Raw genomic sequence first — 20,038 nt, 5'->3', positions numbered from 1 at the left:
CAGGCGCCCACCACAACGCCCGGCTATTTTTTTGTTGCAGTTTGGCTGGGGCTGGGTTTGAACCCGCCACCCTCAGCATATGGGGCCGGTGCCCTACTCACTGAGCCACAGGCGCCGCCCATTGGTCCGCTTTCTATTGCTGAAGATTAGTTTGCATTGTCTAGAATTGCAGATAAATGGAATTTTCCAGAGCGTACGCTTGTTTTGTCTAGCTTCCTTTACTGAGCATAATTATTTTGCACTTTAGCCAGGTTGTCATGTGTATCAGTAGATCATTTCTTTTTGTTGCTGAGTTGCCTTCCATTGTATGGATATGCCACAGCTTGTGTGTTCATTCTTGTATTAATGAACATTTTAATTATTTCCAGTGTTTGGCTATCATGAATAAAGCTCCTGTGAGCATTTCTTTTTTTTTTTTTTTTTTGCAGTTTTTTTTGGCCAGGGCTGGGTTTGAACCCATCACCTCCGGCATATGGGGCCAGCGCCTTACTCCTTTGAGCCACGGGCACCACCCATCTGTGAGCATTTCTGTACAAATAAATTTTTATGGGACCATGTGCTTCCATCTGTCTTGGCTAAATAAATACCCAGGAGTGGAATGGCTGGATCATATGGTAGGCATATGCTGATGGAAATTCATTTTTATTGTATTTTACAAAAGCATTAGTCCCCCAAGGATTGCAAAGAAAACACTTCCTTCAGAAGTGCTAACCTAGGAGTTATGCACAGGAATGTTTATAGCTACATTGTTTGTAGTAGAAAAAACTGGAAACAGGCCATTCATTCATTGTCAAGAGAATAGATAATTAAATATGGTACATATTGCTGGGCATGGTTGCTCATACCTTTAATCTTAGCACTTTGGGGGGCCAAGGTGGGAGGATTGTTTGAACTCAGGAGTTTAAGACCAGCCAGGGCAACATAACAAGCACCTCCTCATCTCTTCAAACAATTTTTTTTAATTAGCTGGATATGGTCGTGTGTTCCTGTACTTCCAGATATTTGGGAGGCTAAAGTGGGAGGATCTCTTGAGTTCAAGGCTGTAGTGAACTATAATCACATCACTGCACTCTAGCTTGGGCCACAGAGCAAGACATTGTCTCTTAAAATTTTTTTTATTTAGTAGACTACTTAAAAACAGTGAAACTTGATGAGCTACAGCTACACTGATAAAAATGGATAAAGTGAGAATTTGAATTGAATTATAAAAGCAAATTGCAAAAGAAGGCAATACAGAATAATTGTATTATATAAAGTTTAAAAAACAATATTGAGCAATATTTTATTTACAGTTACATATGTATACGTTAAACTACGAAGAAAATAGTGTTAGAGAATTTAAGACAGTATTTACTTGAGGAGGGGCTAGGGGTACAGTGAGTGTAATAGGACCAAAGAAGAGCAGACAGGGTGGCACCTGTGGCTCAAAGGAGCAGGGCACTGGCCCCATATACCAGAGGTGGTGGGTTCAAACCCCGCCCCTGCCAAAAACTGCAAAAAAAAGGAGCAGACAGAGGCTATTGAGGCTAATAGGTCTTATTAATTCTTAAACTAAGAACTAAGAAATTCATTTTAATGTTATATACTTATATTTTGTCATAAATTTCTTATCTATATATGCAATATATAACAATCACATTCGAAAAAAATCTCTGAATGGTTGAAGGGAAATCAGCTAACCGCAACAGAAGGTACCAATTACAAAACATCAAGTATAGAAAAAAATTCAGCCTTGTATGTATATTTTAATGGTAGACTATCAGGCATTACATTAGAAAGAAACAGGGCCATTAAACCAGGTTATCATAGAATTTTTGGTTCAGAAGTATGGCTGGGTGTGGTGGATCACACTTGTAATCCTAGCACTCTGGGAGGCCAAGGCAGGTGGATCACTTGAGCTCAGGAATTTGAGCCTGAGCAAGAGTGAAACCCTATCTCTACTAAAAACTGAAAAATTAGCCAGGTGTTGTGGCGGTCACCTATAGTCCCAGCTACTGAGAAGGCTGAGGCAGAAGAATCCCTTGAACCCAGGCGTTTTGAGGTTGCCATGAGCAAGGCTGACACCATGTCACTCAAGCCTGGGCAACAGAGACTTTGTCTCAAAAAAAAAAAAAAAAAAAAAGGGGGTATGGATAATATACTACACCATTCATTAGAATAATTCCCTGCAGTTATGTAATAATATGATTAAATCAGGTAAGAATATGTAATAATTTTTTTTTAAGTCTCAAGTTAAAAATGCAAATTTTTCATTTTTATGATAATTGAAAATAGTAGGGAGGCAAATGGCCTCCTGAGTCTTTCACAAGTGTAGGGAAAATCTTTATAGCAGAGGAGGCAGCAGCCTGCCAGTGTCAGATTTGAGAGTTTATAAAGCGCAGGAGAGAAGAGGATGGGGATTGGTATTTAATAAGCATTTACTACGTCCAAAGACTTTTGGTATGGATTTTCTATCCCTTATCTGATGTCTTTACCTTTTAGGGCTCGTTTATTTTTACCTTTAAGGTAGATGTTATTAATTCTCATTTTACATATGAATTATAACTGGGACACAGAGACCCTTCCAAAGATTTCAGAGGTGACAGATTTAAACTAAAGTGCATTTGCGTGAAACCCCAATGCATTTGATTGCAAAGCACATCTTCCTTCTGCTAATAATAATCAACAGTTATTGAGCACTTACCATATTTGTACCAAGGACTGTTCCAAGTGATACAACAATATTATGACATAGAAGCTATTATTATCCCCATTTTACAGATGAGAAAACTGAGGCACAAAATGTTAAGTAACTGGCCCAATATTACGTAGTAAGTGGCAGAGTTGTTGGTTCAGCTCAGGAGTCCACACTTTTAATCTCCTTTGGCCTCTAATGAGTACAACTGCCCTTTCCGGGGTCAGGTTTGATTCTGTCAGGGGGACCCTGAATATGAAATAAATTATCAGTTTTACAGCTGGGTGTTGTGGTGGGCACCTGTAATCCCAGCTTCTTGGGAGGCTGAGGCAGGAGGATTGCTGGAACGCAGGAGATTGAAGTTGCTGTGAGTTATGATGACACAATGGCACTCAACCCCAGGGCAACAGAATGAGACTCTGTCTGAAAAAAAAAAAAAACCAATTTTATTTATGTTAAACAGCCATGTAAGTAGAAGGAAGAAACAGAATACTTCTTACATAGATAATTGGACTTACACTGATATGTAATTTAAAGCAAGTTTGGTCTATCACAATAGCATATATTAATAAGTGATATTGTACAGCTATAGTTAACAGGGTGAAAAGTCATAATTCATTCTAAAATATCAGTTTACCTCAGTGTCAAATAAAAGTTACCCATGAATTCCTGAAAGAAATTTGCTAATCTAAACAAAATATAAATGGAAGCATGACTGTCCTAGGTTTTCTATAAATAGACACCGAAGCCACTGTGGTGATTTCAGCCAACGGTGCCACTTCAGTAGCCTTGAAAAGGTTGTTTCTCTTCGATTGGGCCCAGCTTTGTCAGGAAACACTTGGAAGGTGAAGAAGGAAGAAGGTAGAGCCAGACAGGTCTGGTAAATCAACTTGAACTAGTACCTGGGTGATAGATGTCAGCTGGCTATTATGCCCAATTCCAGTTACTGACAATTAGGAATTAGATAAAATAGGAGTTTTCTCCTTCACCTTCCGTTTCTTTTTTTTTTTTTTTTGTAGAGACAGAGTCTTACTGTACCGCCCTCAGGTAGAGTGCCGTGGCATCACACGGCTCACAGCAACCTCTAACTCTTGGGCTTATGCGATTCTCTTGCCTCAGCCTCCCGAGCAGCTGGGACTACAGGCGCCCGCCACAACGCCCGGCTATTTTTTTGTTGCAGTTTGGCTGGGGCTGGGTTTGAACCCGCCACCCTCGGTATATGGGGCCGGCGCCCTACTCGCTGAGCCACAGGCGCCGACCTCACCTTCCGTTTCTTATTTCCCTTTCACAAATAAAGATCTAGGATTAGTGTTACTTTGCTGTTTCAAGTAAAAAATATGATGTCTAATGTCCTTGGATAACCTCATATACTGCCGTTATTTTTTAGATCAGGTCCAGTGAAGGGCCAAGTTCTTCATAAAAATAATGACTAATTTTGGAAACCCATATGTTCAGTTAAGGTTTCTGAAGCTGGAATAAATATGAAAGAAAGATTCATCAAAATATTTATACAGTATTTGCAATTTCAATTCTTGATTCTTTAAAAAAAAAATCTATTCTGTGTATATATAACTGAAAATTTTAATTCCTTTGGTGCTGGATCCAGAGTATAATGTTTGCAACTTAATCAAGGGTGAACAATACTTGCTGTTAAGACCTTAGGGCAGAGGTTCTCAACCTGTGGGTTGTGACCCTTTTCGGTGGTGGGGTGGGGGTTGAACGACAGTTTCACAGGGGTCGCCTAAGACCATCCTGCATATCAAATATTTACATTACTATTCATAACAGTAGCAAAATTACAGTTATGAAGTAGCAACGAAAATAATTTTATAGTTGAGGAGTCACCACAACATGAGGAACCGTATTAAAGGGTTGTGGCATTAGGAAGGTTGAGAACCACTGCCTTAGGGGTTCTTTTATCTGCCAAGACAGCATTGCCTTTGTGCTGTGAATAATATATGAGCCATGAACTGGGTACTGGAGCTCAGTGGTTAGAGCACCAGCTGTGCAACCTGCGCCAGGGCGTTCAAACATCACCTGGGCCTGATTAAGAAAAACAAAAAACAAAAAACAAAAGACTATGAGAACCACAAAATGCCCAGGTCTGTGGTTACTCAGAGTGAGGAAAATGGCCCTGTGGTAGATGTTTCTTGTTTTCTTTACATAGGACTGGAGAAATAGTGGTGAAAAAGAAGCTGGGTGTAGCCGGCTGACGCCTGTAATTCTAGCACTCTGGGAGGCCAAAGTGGGTGGAGCAATTGAGCTCACAAGTTCGAGACCAACCTGAACAAGAGTAGGACCGCCCCCGCCCCCGCCCCACTCTAAAAATAGCTAGGCATAGTGGCAGGTATCTGTAGTCTCAGCTACTTGGGAGGCTGAGGCAAGATAATCGCTTGAGCCCAAGAGTTTGAGGTTGCTGTGAGCTGTGATGCCACAGCACTCTACCCAGGGCAACAAAATGGAACTCTGTCTCAAAAAAAAAAAAAAAAGCTGGGTGTAGGCTGGGTGCAGAGAGACCCTGTCTCTACTAACAATAGAAAAATTTGCTGGGTATTGTGGTGGGTGCCTGTAGTCCCAGCTACTCAGGAAGCTGAAGGGGGAGGAGTCCTTGAACCCAGGAGTTTGAGGTTTTTGTGAGCTAGGCTGAGGCCATGGCACGCTAGCCTGGGTGACAGAGTAAGACTGTCTCTGGAAAAAAAAAAGAAAAGAAAGGCAGCAGCTAGCTGACACAGTTGATGCTAATTTTAAACTTTACTAATAGTTGACTTAAGGGATCCTTTGCCAGGGTTAGGGTCTGCTGAAGATTCATTTGAGCTGTTTAGGAGAGGGGAGAGACACTGCCAGAACCCTTCCCCTCCAAAGGCTTTTCATGGACAGGGAATTCAGAATTGACTTCCCAGAATCTGGTCATTACTGATGGAAAAGTAAAATCAACAACAGCTCCTAAGATAAGTGTTTTGTCATGAGTTTACATGCTTATGAGCACATGGGAAAATGTGGCTACTCATAAGAATTTCTGTCAAAAGACGGAACAAACGAAGCCCTAGGAATATTCCACTCTGTATGTACAGATGAACATCAATACCAGAATATTTCTTTTTCATTGATGCTTAGAAACCATCTTTTGATTTTGATTCATGTCAAGAGGCTAAGAAAGATAGTTTCCTAAGATGAGGGTTTTCAGGACATTTTTTAAAATTTTTGTTTCTGTAAGTTTAATTTAGGGAGGACCACCAGATAGTCTTTAAAATCACTAACTCATACTGCCTCCTCCTGATGATGACGAGGTGTCCCCTATAATGATTAACACATCTTTTTTCTGCCTTAATAACAAAAGTAAAACTGAGTTTCACAGATTGGTTCCAGCCTGATCTTTTGATGTACTGTAGCATAGTCCAAAGCACTTTGTTATGACATTTTAAATCTCAAAATGTAATAAAATCGGCTGGGTGCAGTGGCTCATACCTGTAATCCTAGCGCCCTGAGTGGCAGAGGCAGGTGGGTTGATTGAGCTCACGAGTTTGAGACCAGCCTGGGCCAGAGCAAGACCCTGTCTAGAAAAACTAGCTGGGTGTGGTGAGAGGCTGAGACAAGAGGATCACTTGAGCCCAAGAGTTTTGAGGTTGCTGTGAGCTATGATACCAATGGCACTCTACCCAGGGCAACAGAATGAGACTTGGTCTCAAAAAAAAAAAAAAAAAAGTAATAAAATCACCTTATATCATAAGGTCACAGCACTTCCCATTGAATATAGTAACTCTTTGGTGTTCATGCCTTTATGTTCTGCAGTAACTCTGTTTGCCAGCAGAGTGTCACAAAGGTCATCGTACATAGGAAAATCAGTAAACAGTTGTAAAATTTTGTAATGAATATTTTGTTTCTTTCTTTTTTTTTTTTTTTTTTATTTTGTGGTTTTTGGCCGGGGCTGGGTTTGAACCCGCCACCTCCGGCATGTGGGACCGGCGCCCTACTCCTTGAGCCACAGGCACCGCCCATAATGAATATTTTGTAAATAAAAGTACATTTAACTGTAATTTCCCATTTTCCCTATGTTTGTATGTTGACCTTTGGGACACTTTGTATTTTATCAGATCTGTCAATTCCTTTCGGGCAGAGACTATATTTAATTTTTTAACTTTTTTTTCTTTTTTTATTGTTGGGGATTCATTGAGGGTACAATAAGTCAATACAATAAGCCTATATACCTATGAATATTTATTTTGTCCTATGGATTATAATTCATTACTATAATTGTTCTGTTACACTGATTGCATTTGTTAGGTAAAGTCCCTCTTGCAATCATGTCTTGCCCCCAGAAGCTGTGGCACGCAACAAGGCCCCGCCCCCCTCCCTCCATCCCTCTCTCTGCTTTTCCTCCCCCCCCCATAACCTTAATTGTCATTAATTGTCCTCATATCAAAATTGAGTACATAGGATTCATGCTTAAAAATACTACTCTGATTTTCAGGTGCCCTTTACATAATTTCCCCAAATGTTACTGTCTTACATAATAATGCTACAGTTATGGAAACCAGAAATGGACATTGAAACAGTAGTACCATTAACCAATCTGAAGAACTGACTCTAGTTTTTCCATTTGTCCCACTAGGTTCTTTTGTGGAGAGGATTCGGGATCCAATCTAGTATCTTACGTAGGTCTTAATTGTCATGTTTTATCTCGTATTCTGGAGGAATCTTTTCCTAATTTTCACGATTTTATACTTTTCAGGAGTTTTGACCAATAATTTTGTAAAATGTCTCCCAGTTTGGGTTTATCTAATGTCTTCTTATGATAAGACTTGGCTTATGCATTTTTGGCAGGAATACCACTGAAGTCATCCTTTGCCCTTCCTGGTGTATCAGAGGGTACATGATGTCCATGTGGCTCATGGCCGTTTCTATAACTTTGGTCACTTAGATGAGGTGGTGTTTCTCCATTGCAGAGTTACTATTTTTCCCAATGGAATGGAAAAGTATCTTGAGATGCTTTAAGACTATGCATATATCCTGTTTTTCATCATACTTTCTCCCATTAATTTTAGATTTCATTGGTGATTTTTTTTTTTAATTTTTTTGAGACAGAGTCTCACTGTCACCATGGGTAGAGCACCATGGCATCATAGCTCACAGCAACCTCAAACTCTTGGGCGCAAGCGATCCTCCTGTCTCAGCCTCCCGAGTAACTGTGACTACAAGTGCCTGCCACAACATCTGGCTAATTTTTCTATTTTTAGTAAGATGGTGTCTCACCCTTGCTCAGGCTGGTCTTAAATTCCTGAACTCAAGGGATCCTTCTGCCTTGGCCTCCCAGAGTGCTGGGATTACAGGCATGAGCCCCCACACCAGGCCTCATTTGTGATTCTTACCTGTAACAATTACTGATACATTTATTCCCATCATACCTTCTGTATTATTAGAATTTTACTGTAAGGAAGAGCTGTTCTTTCTTTCTTCATTTGGTCAGTCATTATATCAATGTGGACCTATGAATATTTATTTTGTCCTATGGATTATAATTCATTACTATAATTGTTCCGTTGCTCAAATTATCCCAGCTTTGGCCTTTTGGGAGCCCCTCCAGTAGTTTGGCTTCTGTGTTCTTTTTTAGAGACAGGGTCTTGCTGTTTTTTTTCTACCCTGAATGCTAACTCTTGGGCTCAAGCCATCCTCCCACCTCAGACTCCTGAGTAGCTGGGACTGTAGGGATTTACCACCACTCCCAGCTGTCTGTGTCCTTTTGACATACTGCCATCATTTGTTAAAGCTTTTTGTTACTTTCAACACAACAAGATATGTCAAGCTCATTTTGCTCCAGCCCTAGAATCAGTCATTTCTCTAAAAGGCCCTTATTCTTCTTATTGGAGAATAATACTTACAAACAAAGTCTGGATGCAAGGTATGCTCATTGCTACTGGTATGTTATGGTTTAGGCCGTCTTATAAATGTGTGTGTGAGATGGTCATTCCAGAAAAAAGAGTTCCAGATTGCTTTGGGAGTAGGGGCTGGCATAGGTGCGTAGCTTCCCAAGGGCAAGACTTTGAAGGTGACCACAGTGATACTCAGTAATGAGGTATCCAGGATGAGTTCAAAACTTAATTGTCAGATGTAATGTGTGTACACACACATACATGAACGTATGTTTCTCCTCTGCCTATGAATATTTATTTATTAAAAACCGAAAGTTTATCCTGACACTTCTAATCTCAACCTGATACCACTAGTTTCCTTCTAAATTTCTCCTTTCTTTATTTGTGACTTTCTCCAAAGTCAAGAAAGCTGGCATTCATTATCCACTCTCTAGTTACTTATTTGCTTAGTATACGTGTAAAGCAGTTTCAGAATTTCGATCCTACAATCCTTGAGAGAAACAAATTTACTATGGTGTTTGGGCACAGTCCTTTTTGTCTTAGCCTTCTAGTATGTGGTAATAATACTATTTTTCCAAATTACTCAGGTCAGATCTTTTTCTTCCTTCTTCTTTCCGTGTGGCTACATTGTTCATTTGTAACACAGCACAGCCAGATCCGTTTCTTACTGAGAAAATCAATCACAGAGGTTGATTTTAATTACTTAATTAGAAGTAATAAGACATTACGTAATTGTGGGAGGTAGGTGAAACACGTCTGTAGTTTAAGAGCATGTTCAGAAAGTGTCCCTTCACCTCCTCCTCTCCGCTGCATTTCATTACCCTGTACTTTCCCCCCATAGGTGATAGTTTCTCCTTTATTCTCTTAGATTTCTTTCTGCGCAAATAAACAAACACGTATGTATTTTTTTCAGTACAGAGAAGCCATTGCAATGTCTTTTTGTGGTACTGGGAAATTTAAATGGCATTTGGTAATTTCGTCTCTTAAGAGTACTGTTCATAATTGGTTTGTCCTTATTGCTAATATAGTAAACAACTAAACGATTATTTTCTTTCTGTAAAAATGGACAGGTTTCTTTTTAGAATAATGATGACAGCATGAATTTTGATGGACTCATTAGCACTGAACTATTTCTTGATGGGATTTGTCTAAAAAATGATAACATAGCCAGGCACAGTGGCTCACCTCTGTAATCCTAGCCCTTTGGGAGGCTTAGACAAGAGAACTGCTTGAGACCAGGAATTTGGGACCAGACTGAACAAGAGTGAGACCCTGTCTCTATAAAAAATAAAACCATTAGCCAGGTGGGGGTACATACGCATGTAGCCCCAGTTACTTGAGGGGCTAAGGCAGGAGGAGCCCAGGAGTTTAAGATTGCAGTGAGCTATGAACGTCATTGCACTCTAGCCTGGACAACAGAGTGAGACCCTGTCTCAAAAAAAAAAAAGATAATATAAACCAGCAATGCTTTTCAAGCTTTCTTTACATTATATCTTTAAATTAAAAAAATATATATTATAGGTAGATAAATAGTTGTATCATCATATCTTTTTTTGCAAGATATTTGAATTTTTTCTTTTTTCATATTAGTTGAATCTGAATGATTTCAGCATCACGGCGAGCTGCTGAACTGGTGTAAAGTGTGTATTTTATTTTGCTCCGGAGGACTTGCAGGGTAGCCTTTCTTACACAGAAAGCAAAAGAAGACGTTGTCCCAAGTTGACTTAGTTGTGCTATGGGGCATTTCATTGTGCACTCTTTCTTTCCGAATACCCTGCAGGCATTTGGGCAATCCTTCTCCATCCATCGGAAAGTGGCTGAGGACGGAGAGACTCGAGAGGAAACCCTTCTGCAGGAGTCAGCATCAAAGGAAGCTTACTATCTGGGGAAGATCTTGGAGATGCAGAATGAGCTGAAACAGAGCCGGGCCGTGGTCACTAACCTACAGGCGGAAAACGAGCGGCTCACCGCTGTCGTGCAGGATCTGAAGGAGGTAAACAGTCAAATTCCCTGCAAGAGATTTGTGGGAGAGAGAAGTCAGATAAGGCTCTCTCTGTAGGAGAGGGGAGTAACACTCTTGCTTGAATCAGGAGCTGTATTCAGCAAGAAGCACATAATACTGGTGCTGGCAACTTTTCTGCCTTTTTTTGTGAAATGACAGCTTGTTCTGTGATAAGCTTTCCTCTCTTTTACTATTTTTCAAGAATTAACGTTTTTACGTATTGAGTATTTGAGAATTGGCCTTACTGTTTCTGCAAAGATATTTAAAAAATATTGCAATCGTAGCACTTCCTCCCCCATTACCTGTTTCAGTGCGATGTGGAGAAGAATGGTTGGCTGTGGCGCTCTGTATCAGCATTAATTCACAATGACAGAAGGGTGAGCTCAGGACTCTTCTCACCAGCAAACGAGCACCCAAGGGAGGTTTCCGAGCGGTCTTAGAGTCTGGTGATGCAGATCCCTAAACTCTGTTTCTAGTTCAAGAGAAGGCAGCAAATTACAGCTGGTATGAATGGGGTCAGGAGTCCCTGTCAGTCTGTGAGTGTCCACTGAACTCACTGTATCTCATCAGCTTTCCCGGGGCACCATCATCAGCCATATCATTTTCATCATTTCATTTTTTCATGGAGGTGTGATGTTCGGGAACAGACATAGTCAAAACCAGCCTCATCCCCCAGACCCCTCTGAGAGCATTTGTAGAAACTTTATATTAAATCATTCACTCTGCCTTTTTATACAAAAGCTGTAGAAGAGGTGATGTCCCCTGACTCCTTCACCAGTGTCTTGGTGATTGACAAATAGGTGCCAAGTGGGCTTCATTCTTCAGTAATAGAAAAATATAGAATGAAAAATATGTTCATTGTGAAATGGAAGAAGTAATACACTAATATCCTTCTCTTGAAATTACTGACATATTACAAACAGGTTTCCATTATTAGGAGGTACAAGTTGTCCAGAATTTATTGCAATTTAATAAATAATTTACATTTACACATGTCTGTGTTATAATGGACTGAATGAATATTGACCGGAAGATTTCTGCTTTGCTTATCGTGATCTCTGGACGTGCTTAAGCACAGCAGTATGACTTCTGGAGACAGAGAAAGGTGCCAACCAAGTGGGAGTTAGTGCTGGGCACTAACAAGGACTTCAGAGGGTTTGGGGGTAACAGGGTGTCCTCTTTTCTCTCCCACATGAACAATTGTTGAAAGCAAAGCTGCTGGCCAGTTCTGTATTTGAAGCATGTTCATGTGCTCCATTTTTTGGATATGCTCCTTCTCCTAAGCAATTGCCATTCACCCTTCCAACCCCAGGTTTCCATATGTGACTAGCATCCACAGTGGAAGTGGACCGAAGATCATGTTGTACCATAGCCCTCCCGGACTAAGCAAGGCACTGACCATTCACAGGGTGCAGCCTCAGTAGCCATGAACTGCAAGGTGGCAGACAGGGCGTGACACGGGCAACATCAGGACTGTGCGCACATGCATGCAGGTGGTTTATGGAGAAGTGTGACAGTGAGGCACACAGTCTGGATGGCCAGTGGGATGGATCCTTTGAAACTGCGCATCCCCACTGTGCATGACAGCTGCACAAGGAAAGAGAAGCAAGGTTGAGGAAAAAGCAAGGAATTTGCAGATGTTTTCTGTGTGAGTCAAGGCAATGGTGATTGAGGGAGCGTCTTCATGTGGTGCACACCCCAGGGCCATTCCTGAGTAGAGTGATGACAAGCAGCAGCGGTTAATCGAGAATGAGAATAGAGGTTAGAGATGAACTGAGGCAGCAGAGGAAAAGATTTTTGAGAAGCCCTTCATTCATTTCTCTAACTTTAGGGAGCCCCGAATCATAATCAGAACCACTCTGGGCCCACCCCCAGAGTCTGATTCATTAGGTCTGGTGGGGACCTAAGAATTTGCATTTCTGGCAAGTTCCCAGGTGATGCTGGAGCTGCTCCTCTGGAAACCACCAATTTAGATATTTTAGCCTACCCAGAGTTAAGGAAAGGGGCATCATGAGGCTCAAGATTTGGGGAATTGCTTTAAACACTGTATCTCCTGAATAAATAATTGGATTACAGTCCTTCAGCTCTGATGCATTTTCAATAGTTGATTGCAGTAAGGAATAACTTGTTACATCCAAAGTTATATATTTTTAATGCACAATGACTCAAGACAATTTAGCCTATGAATATATTTATTTGGATTTGTCAGGTAACTAAATGAGAAAAAGGTTGTGTGTTTCCTTGTCTCCTAAGTGTGCTAAGAATGTATTTATTGACGTTCTTTCTGATGGGCTAAAAGCTAGCGGCCTTACGATACTCCTGAAGCCAGTTATTTTCTCTCCAGGCTTTGTGTTTTGATGTACCTAGGAAAATTATTATTGGCACTTAGCATTTAATACATGCTATAAGGAGAATAGGAATAAATTACATTTTTTGCTATAGCGGCACAGATTTTTGATGGTTGATATTAAACTGAAATCTCAGATTTGTTTTTATTGTAAGCTCAGCGGTACTTCATCTTACTGTTCTTTGTGTTGACTGAGGCATTGAGATCACGTAACATAGAAAAATCATAATGTGGTGGACTGTGAGAAATAGACAAGGATAACCAACCCCAGATTTAGAAAATCGCCAGCTTGACACATGTGAATTTTAAGAATGTAATTAATGGAATCATTTTCATTTACTGAAAGTTCTCATCTCTTGTTTCAGTAGCATCATTGGTAGTGGTAATTGTAGGTATATGTGCACGTATATGAATTGTGTACGGTGTGAAAGCTTTACCCATACGTGTGTGTGTACGTGTGTGTAAGTCTGAGGTCAAATTCTCTTCCATATATGGTAGTTACAGGATAGTATAGTAGAAAATAAAAAAAAAAATTACTGAATTAGGTATTAGAAAATCAATATTCTGGTCTCAGCTCGCTAAAAATCTTGGTAATGAAATTCATACTAAAATATTTGTAAAATTCATTTTAAGATTATACTGGTGTAAGTACATAATAAACATAAGCTATTTGCATTAATAATTGTATCCTCCATAAAAATATTTTTTTTCTATTTTTTTATTGTTTGGGATTCATTGAGGGTACAAAGAATTAGGTTACACTGACTGCATTTGTTCAAGTCCATCTTATAATTGTGTCCCACCCCCAAGAGGTGTGGCATATACCATGACCCCAGAAAAATATTCTTGAAGATATCACTCATGTAGATAATGTATTGTTAGGTTATACCAAAAAATCTCTCTTTTCTTCTTTCCTTCTCCCTCCCTTTCTTCCCTCCTTTTGTAGAAACTACAAATAATGTGGTACCTGGTGGACCAAATAAGCATAAAAATAGCCACATAGATGATATGGACACAGCCACTAGGACATATGTACTTTATTCAAAGACAGGCTCCTCCTCTGCTCTTTAAAAATCTGTTTACATCCAGAGGCATTCCTCAGAGTTATTCTGGGCCTGGTTCTAGATCACTACTGTAAAGCAGATATTACACTAAAGTGAGCCACCTGAACTTTTGGGTTTCCCAGTGCATTTAAAGTTATGTTTACACAGTAATGCAGCCAAGTAAGTGTGCAAAGCATTATGCCTACACAAATGTACATAGCTCAATTTAAAAAATTCTTTAGTGCTAAGAAATGCTAACCACCATCTGAGCCTTCAGGAAGTTGTGGTCTTTTTGCTGGTGTGGGGTCTTGCCCATGTTGATCAGGGTGGTGGTTGCGTGGTTGTGTCAATTTCTTGTAAGAAGGTAACAATGAAATTTACTGTACTGATTGACTCTGTTGTTCTTGCTCTTTTTTTTTTTTGAGACAGAGTCTCACTCAGTCGCTCTGGGGTTGAGTGCCATGGTGTCACAGCTCACAGCAACCTCAAACTCTTGGGCTCATGTGATTCTCTTCCCTCAGACTCTCAAGTAGCTGGGACTACGGGTGCCTGCCACAGTGCCTGACTATTTTTTCGAGGCAGGGTCTCACTCTTGCTCAGGCTGATCTCGAACTCCTGAGCTCAAGTGATCCACCCACTCAGCCTCCCAGGGTACTAGGATTACAGGCGTGAGCCACTGCAGCTGCATCAAAGATTTCTCTGTAGCATGTGATGCTGTTTGATAGCATTTTACCCACAGTAGGACTTCTTTCCTAATAGGAGTCAATCCTCTCAAACCCTACTGCTTTATCAGCTAACTTTATGTATTATTCTAAATTCTCTGTTATTTTCATAGTGTTCCCAGCATCTTCACCGAGAGTAGATTCCATCTCAAGAAACCACATTCTTTGCTCATCCCTAAGAAGCAACTTCTCATCTGTTCAAGTTTGATCATGAGATTGCAGCAATTCAGTCCCATCTTCAAGCTCCATTTCTAATTTTAGTTCTTTTGCTATTTCTACCACATCTGTGGTTACTTCCTCCACCGAAGTCTTGAAGTCCTCAAAGTCATCCAGGAGGGCTGGAATCAGCTTCTTCCAGACTCCTGTTCTTGTTTCTATTTAGACCTCCTGCCACGAATCCCAATGTTCTTAATGACATCTAGAATGATGAATCCTTTCCAGGAGGTTTTCTTTCTTTCTTTCTTTTTCTTTTTTTATTCAGATTCTCACTCAGTCGCCCTGGGTAGAGTGCCATGGCATCAATGTAGATCACAGAAACCTCAAACTCCTGGGCTCAAGTGATCCTCGTGCCTCAACCTTCCAAGTAGCTGGGATTACAGGTGCCTGGCTAGTTTTTTTTTCTTTTCTATTTTTAGTAGAGATGGGGGTCTTGTTCTTGAATTCCTAAACTCAGGTAATCCACCCTCCTTTGCCTCCCAGAGTGCTAGGATTACCACATCCAGCCTCTAAGAGGTTTTCAATTTCTTTTGCCCAGATCCATTAAAAGAATCACGATCTATGGCAGCTATAGCCTTACAAAAATATATTTCTTGAGTAATAAGACTTGAAAGTCAAAAGTATTCCTTGATCCATGGGCTGCAGTATGGGTGTTGTGTTATCAGCATAAAAACAACATTCAGAACTTTTGGGTTCTTAAAAGGAATCTTTTTTGTTCTGAGTAGTAGTCTCAACAGTGGGTTTCAGACATTCAGTAAACATGTACTATAAATAGATGTACAGTCATCCAGGTTTTGGTGTTCCATATGGAGAGCACAGACAGAATAGATTTAGTGTAATTCTTGCGGGCACTAGGATTTTCAGAATGGTCATTGAGCATTGATTCCAACTTAAAGTCACCAGCTACTTTATGACTCCTAACATGATATCAGCCTATTCTTTGAAGTCTTGGAGCCAGGAATTGACTTCTCCTTTGTAGCTATGAAAATCCTAGATGGTGTCTTCTCCCAGTAGAGGCTTGTTTGATGTACACTGTAAATCTGTTGTTCAGGTACCCCTGTGGACAATTAGTACAACCTCTGTGCCTCACCTTGCACTTTCATGCTACAAAGACGACTTCTTTCCTGTAATCTTAGGAACCAACCTCTGCTAGCTTCTGATTTTTCTTCTGCAACTTCTTCACTTCTCTCAACCTTCCTAGAATTAAAAAGAGTTAAGGCCTTGCTCTGTATAGGCCTTGGATTTAAGGGACTGTTATGGCTAGTTTGATCTTCCAGACCACTCAAACTTTCTCCATATCAGCAAAAGGCTGTTTCACTATCTTATCATGCATTTGTTCACTGGGGTGGCATTACTGAGTTCCTTCAAGAACTTCTCCTTTGCATTCATAACTCAGCTAGACGTTTGGCACGATAGGCCTAGCCTCAGGCTGTCTCAACTTTTTATGTGCCTTCTTCACTAAGCTTACTCATTTCTAACTTTTGATTTAAAGTGAGACATATATGACTCTTCACTTGAACACTTACATGCCATTGTAGGGTTACTAATTGGCCTAATTTCAGTATTGTCGTGTCTCAGGGAATAGGGTGTCCCTGAGTAAGGAAGAGAGATGGGAGGACTGACAGGTCAGTGGAGTAGTTGGGACATACACACTTACCAGTTAAGTTCACCATCTTACATGGGTATGGTTTGTGTCCACTTAACAGATACAGCAATAATGAAAACATTTGAGATATTGCAAAGAATTACCAGAATGAGACACTGAGACACGAAGGGAGCCCATGTCAGAAAAATAGCACTGACAGACGCACTCCATACAGATCACCGCCCACCTTCAATTTGTAGACTAAACCTCATCATCTGCAAAGCACAAAAAAAGCTGCACGCCTATAGTTGTCGCATAGGCGGTTTGGTAATATCATGGAATTAGAAGTCAGGAAGCCTAAGTTCAGGTCCTAGCTCACCCATTTTATCAGTTGTATGATTAACCTGTTCACTTCCCACATGAAAGCGCCTGTGCTACTCCCCATAATTTTTTTTTTTTTACTTTAATTTTTTTTCTTGTTTCAGGCTCATTGAGCATATAAAGGATTAGGTTACACTGTTTGCACTGGTTAGGTAAAGGCCCTCCTATAATTGTTTCCCACCCCAAGAGGTGTGCCATACGCCATAACCCTCCATTTCCCCCTTCTTGCTCCCTCATTCCCCTGCCCCCACCTTGAAATGATTTTGAGTTTTTCTCTTATGTGGTTATGTGTTAGATTGTCTGTTTGCTTCATATTAGAATTGAGTACATTGGATTCTCAATTCTCCATTCTTATGATACTTTACTAAGAATATTTTCCAGGTTAATACAGAAGATGTAATGTCTCCATCTTTTTATGGCTGAATAGTATTTCATGGTATACATATACCACAACTTGTTAATCCATTCCTGGGTTGATGGACATTCAGGTTGTTCGTTTCTTTTCTTTAAGCAAGTTTTTTTTGTTTTGTTTTCTAAGACAGAGTCTTATCTTACTTTGTTGCCCTTGACAGAGTGCTGTGGCATCACAGCTCACAGTAAGCTCAAACTCTTGGGCTTAAGTGATTCTCTTGCCTCAGCCTCTCAGGTAGCTGGGACCACAGGGGCCTGCCACAATGCCACACTGTTCTTTAGACAAGTTTTGAGAATTCTTTATACAGGGTGGCTATAAAGTTAGTGTGCTATTTAAAATTGCACACGACCTTTGTGGCCACCTTGTATTTTCTAGATGGAAGTCCTGTGTTGGTTAGTATTTGTCAGTATTTTCTTCCAGTGTACAGCTTTGTGTCTTTGTGTTGTCTTAAAAGTGTCTTTCACAGAGCAAAAAGGTTTTCTTTTATTTTTATTTTTAGAGACAGAGTCTCACTTTATCACCCTTGGTAGAGTGCGTGGCATCACACAGCTCATAGCAACCTCACAACTCCTGGGCTTAGGCAATTCTCTTGCCTCAGCCTCCTGAGTAGCCTTCTGGCTATAGGTGCCTGCCACAATGCCTGGCTATTTTTTGTTGCAGTTTGGCTGGGGCTAGGTTCGAACCCGCCACCCTCAGTATCTGGGGCTGGCACGCTACCCACTGAGCCACAGGTGTTGCCCAGCAAAAAGGTTTCATTTCTAGGAAGTCTAAGGTATCTGAAATGTTTTCGTGTGTCATGCTTTTGGTGTCTGGTTTGAGAATCCTTCTCTATCTCCATGTCATGAAGATTTTTTTACCTATGCTTTCATCTAAAAACTTTATATTTTTATGTTTAGATGCATGATCTGTTTTGAGTTAATTAAAAAATTTTTTTTTCTTTTTTTTTTTTATTGTTGGGGATTCATTGAGGGTACAGTAAGCCAGGTTACAGTGATTGCATTTGTTAGGTAAAGTCCCTCTTGCAATCATGTCTTGCCCCCAGAAGGTGTGGCATGCACCAAGGCCCCGCCCCTGTCCTCCTTCCCTCTCTCTGCTTTTCCTCCCCCCCATAACCTTAATTGTCATTAATTGTCCTCATATCAAAATTGAGTACATAGGATTCATACTTCTCCATTCTTGCGATGCTTTACTAAGATTAATGTCCCATATATTAACTGGATTTTTTCCAAATAAATAGGGAATTCTTCTATCCATCTTCTTACTTTACAGTTAGTCCAGGAACAAATGAACGAATTTTAGTTCGCAGGGGTGTGTGTGCGCGCTAAAACCAGGCAGGAAGCATAAAGGCTGAAAGCTAGGCTGAGGGGCTGGCCGCAAGGCCAGGCAGCACACAGGCTCGGCAGCTCCTAGGCTTTGGGGGCTCTTGTTCCCAGTCTCCCTAGTAGCTCCCCCATGGCAGGATGGGATGGACATGCAGTCTGTTCCAGTCAAGAGACCCTGTCTAGAGGGAAGATAGAGAGAAAAGGCAAAGAGAAGCAAATTCCAGAAACAGGAGCAGGGAAGCAGAGGGGCTTCTTCCCCGGCCACAGTGGCCTTGCTCCTGATGCCACCCCACCCAACCCTGGGGCTTTTCACACTAAAACTCCAGCAGTCACCCCAGGGTAGGTAGCAACAGAATCACTAAGGACAAGGAGAGAGGGGGGCTGGAACCCGGCATGTGGCCTATAGTCGCGCAGGACAGGAGGGCCCAGCAGGGCCTGTGGGAAGACACATGGCTAGTCTCATGGGGCTCCTGAAGCTGCGCGCACAGAGGCTGCAGGACTCGGGAGCTGGTGCCGTGGTGGAGGGGACGGCCAGAGAGCCCCTCTGAAGGGAGAAGCTGCTGCATCAGAAAAGAAACAAGGGAGACAGCCCGCACGCGCAAGGACAGCCCCAGAGACGGTGAGAGCAGCACAGCCGAGAAGCACACTGGACTGGGAACCACGGTGAGGAGCTGGAGACACCTCTCCAGACTCCCTCCCTTCCTGCGTCGCCAGGTGCTGGTAACTGTTTATAATTAGACCTGGAGGAAGAGCCGGGGCCTCCTGTCACCTCCCCAACCTCAGATGCCCCCCCAAAAGGAGGGGTAGGAAGAGTGCTGAGGGAGGACGGGAAGCGGGAGGAACCCCAGGCCTCTTATCCACGGAGGGCAGCGGTAGTAGGCTGGTGGCGGAGGCGGATGCACGTGGATTTGTGTGGATTGCCTGGGTTGTGGCAACTACTTCTGCGGCCTGGGCTTTGACTGCAGGAGTTGGGAGATAATTAAGACGCTGACTAGGGATTCCATGAGCCCAGGATAGGGCTGTGGATAGAGTAGTCAAGACGGCAAAAGTACATGCCTTTGGGAACTGGTGGCACAGCAGTCTGTCTCTCTGAGTGTGTGGAGTACCCACGGGCCGTCTGTCTCTCTGAGTGCGCGGGAGTACCCGCGGGCCGTCTGTCTCTCTCTCTGAGTGCGCGGGAGTACCCGCGGGCCGTCTGTCTCTCTCTCTGAGTGCGCGGGAGTACCCGCGGGCCGTCTGTCTCTCTCTCTGAGTGCGCGGGAGTACCCGCGGGCCGTCTGTCTCTCTCTCTGAGTGCGCGGGAGTACCCGCGGGCCGTCTGTCTCTCTCTCTGAGTGCGCGGGAGTACCCGCGGGCCGTCTGTCTCTCTCCCTGAGTGCGCGGGAGTACCCGCCGGCCGTCTGTCTCTCTCCCTGAGTGCGCGGGAGTACCCGCGGGCCGTCTGTCTCTCTCTCTGAGTGCGCGGGA

At 41.9% G+C, this 20,038-nt stretch overlaps 1 protein-coding gene across 5 annotated transcripts in view; it reads left to right on the top strand.

Moving 5' to 3' along the window:
* BICD1 (BICD cargo adaptor 1) overlaps nt 1-20,038 on the top strand; it is a 239,463-nt gene that overhangs the window by 99,745 nt on the left and 119,680 nt on the right. For all 5 annotated transcript variants that reach the window (XR_008373394.1, XM_053557043.1, XM_053557042.1 and 2 more), the window contains exon 2: nt 10,322-10,534. Coding sequence is in view for 4 of the 5 variants with exons in the window: in XM_053557043.1 (XP_053413018.1) it covers nt 10,322-10,534 (213 nt within the window). In the remaining variant the exon portion in view is untranslated. The remainder of the gene's footprint in view (nt 1-10,321; nt 10,535-20,038) is intronic.

The sequence above is a fragment of the Nycticebus coucang genome, chromosome 12 (assembly GCF_027406575.1).
Source record: "Nycticebus coucang isolate mNycCou1 chromosome 12, mNycCou1.pri, whole genome shotgun sequence".
Classification (NCBI taxonomy): Eukaryota; Metazoa; Chordata; class Mammalia; order Primates; family Lorisidae; genus Nycticebus; species Nycticebus coucang.
The sequence above is the reverse complement of the archived record's forward strand: the minus strand, read 5'-3'. Positions and strand labels throughout refer to the sequence as shown.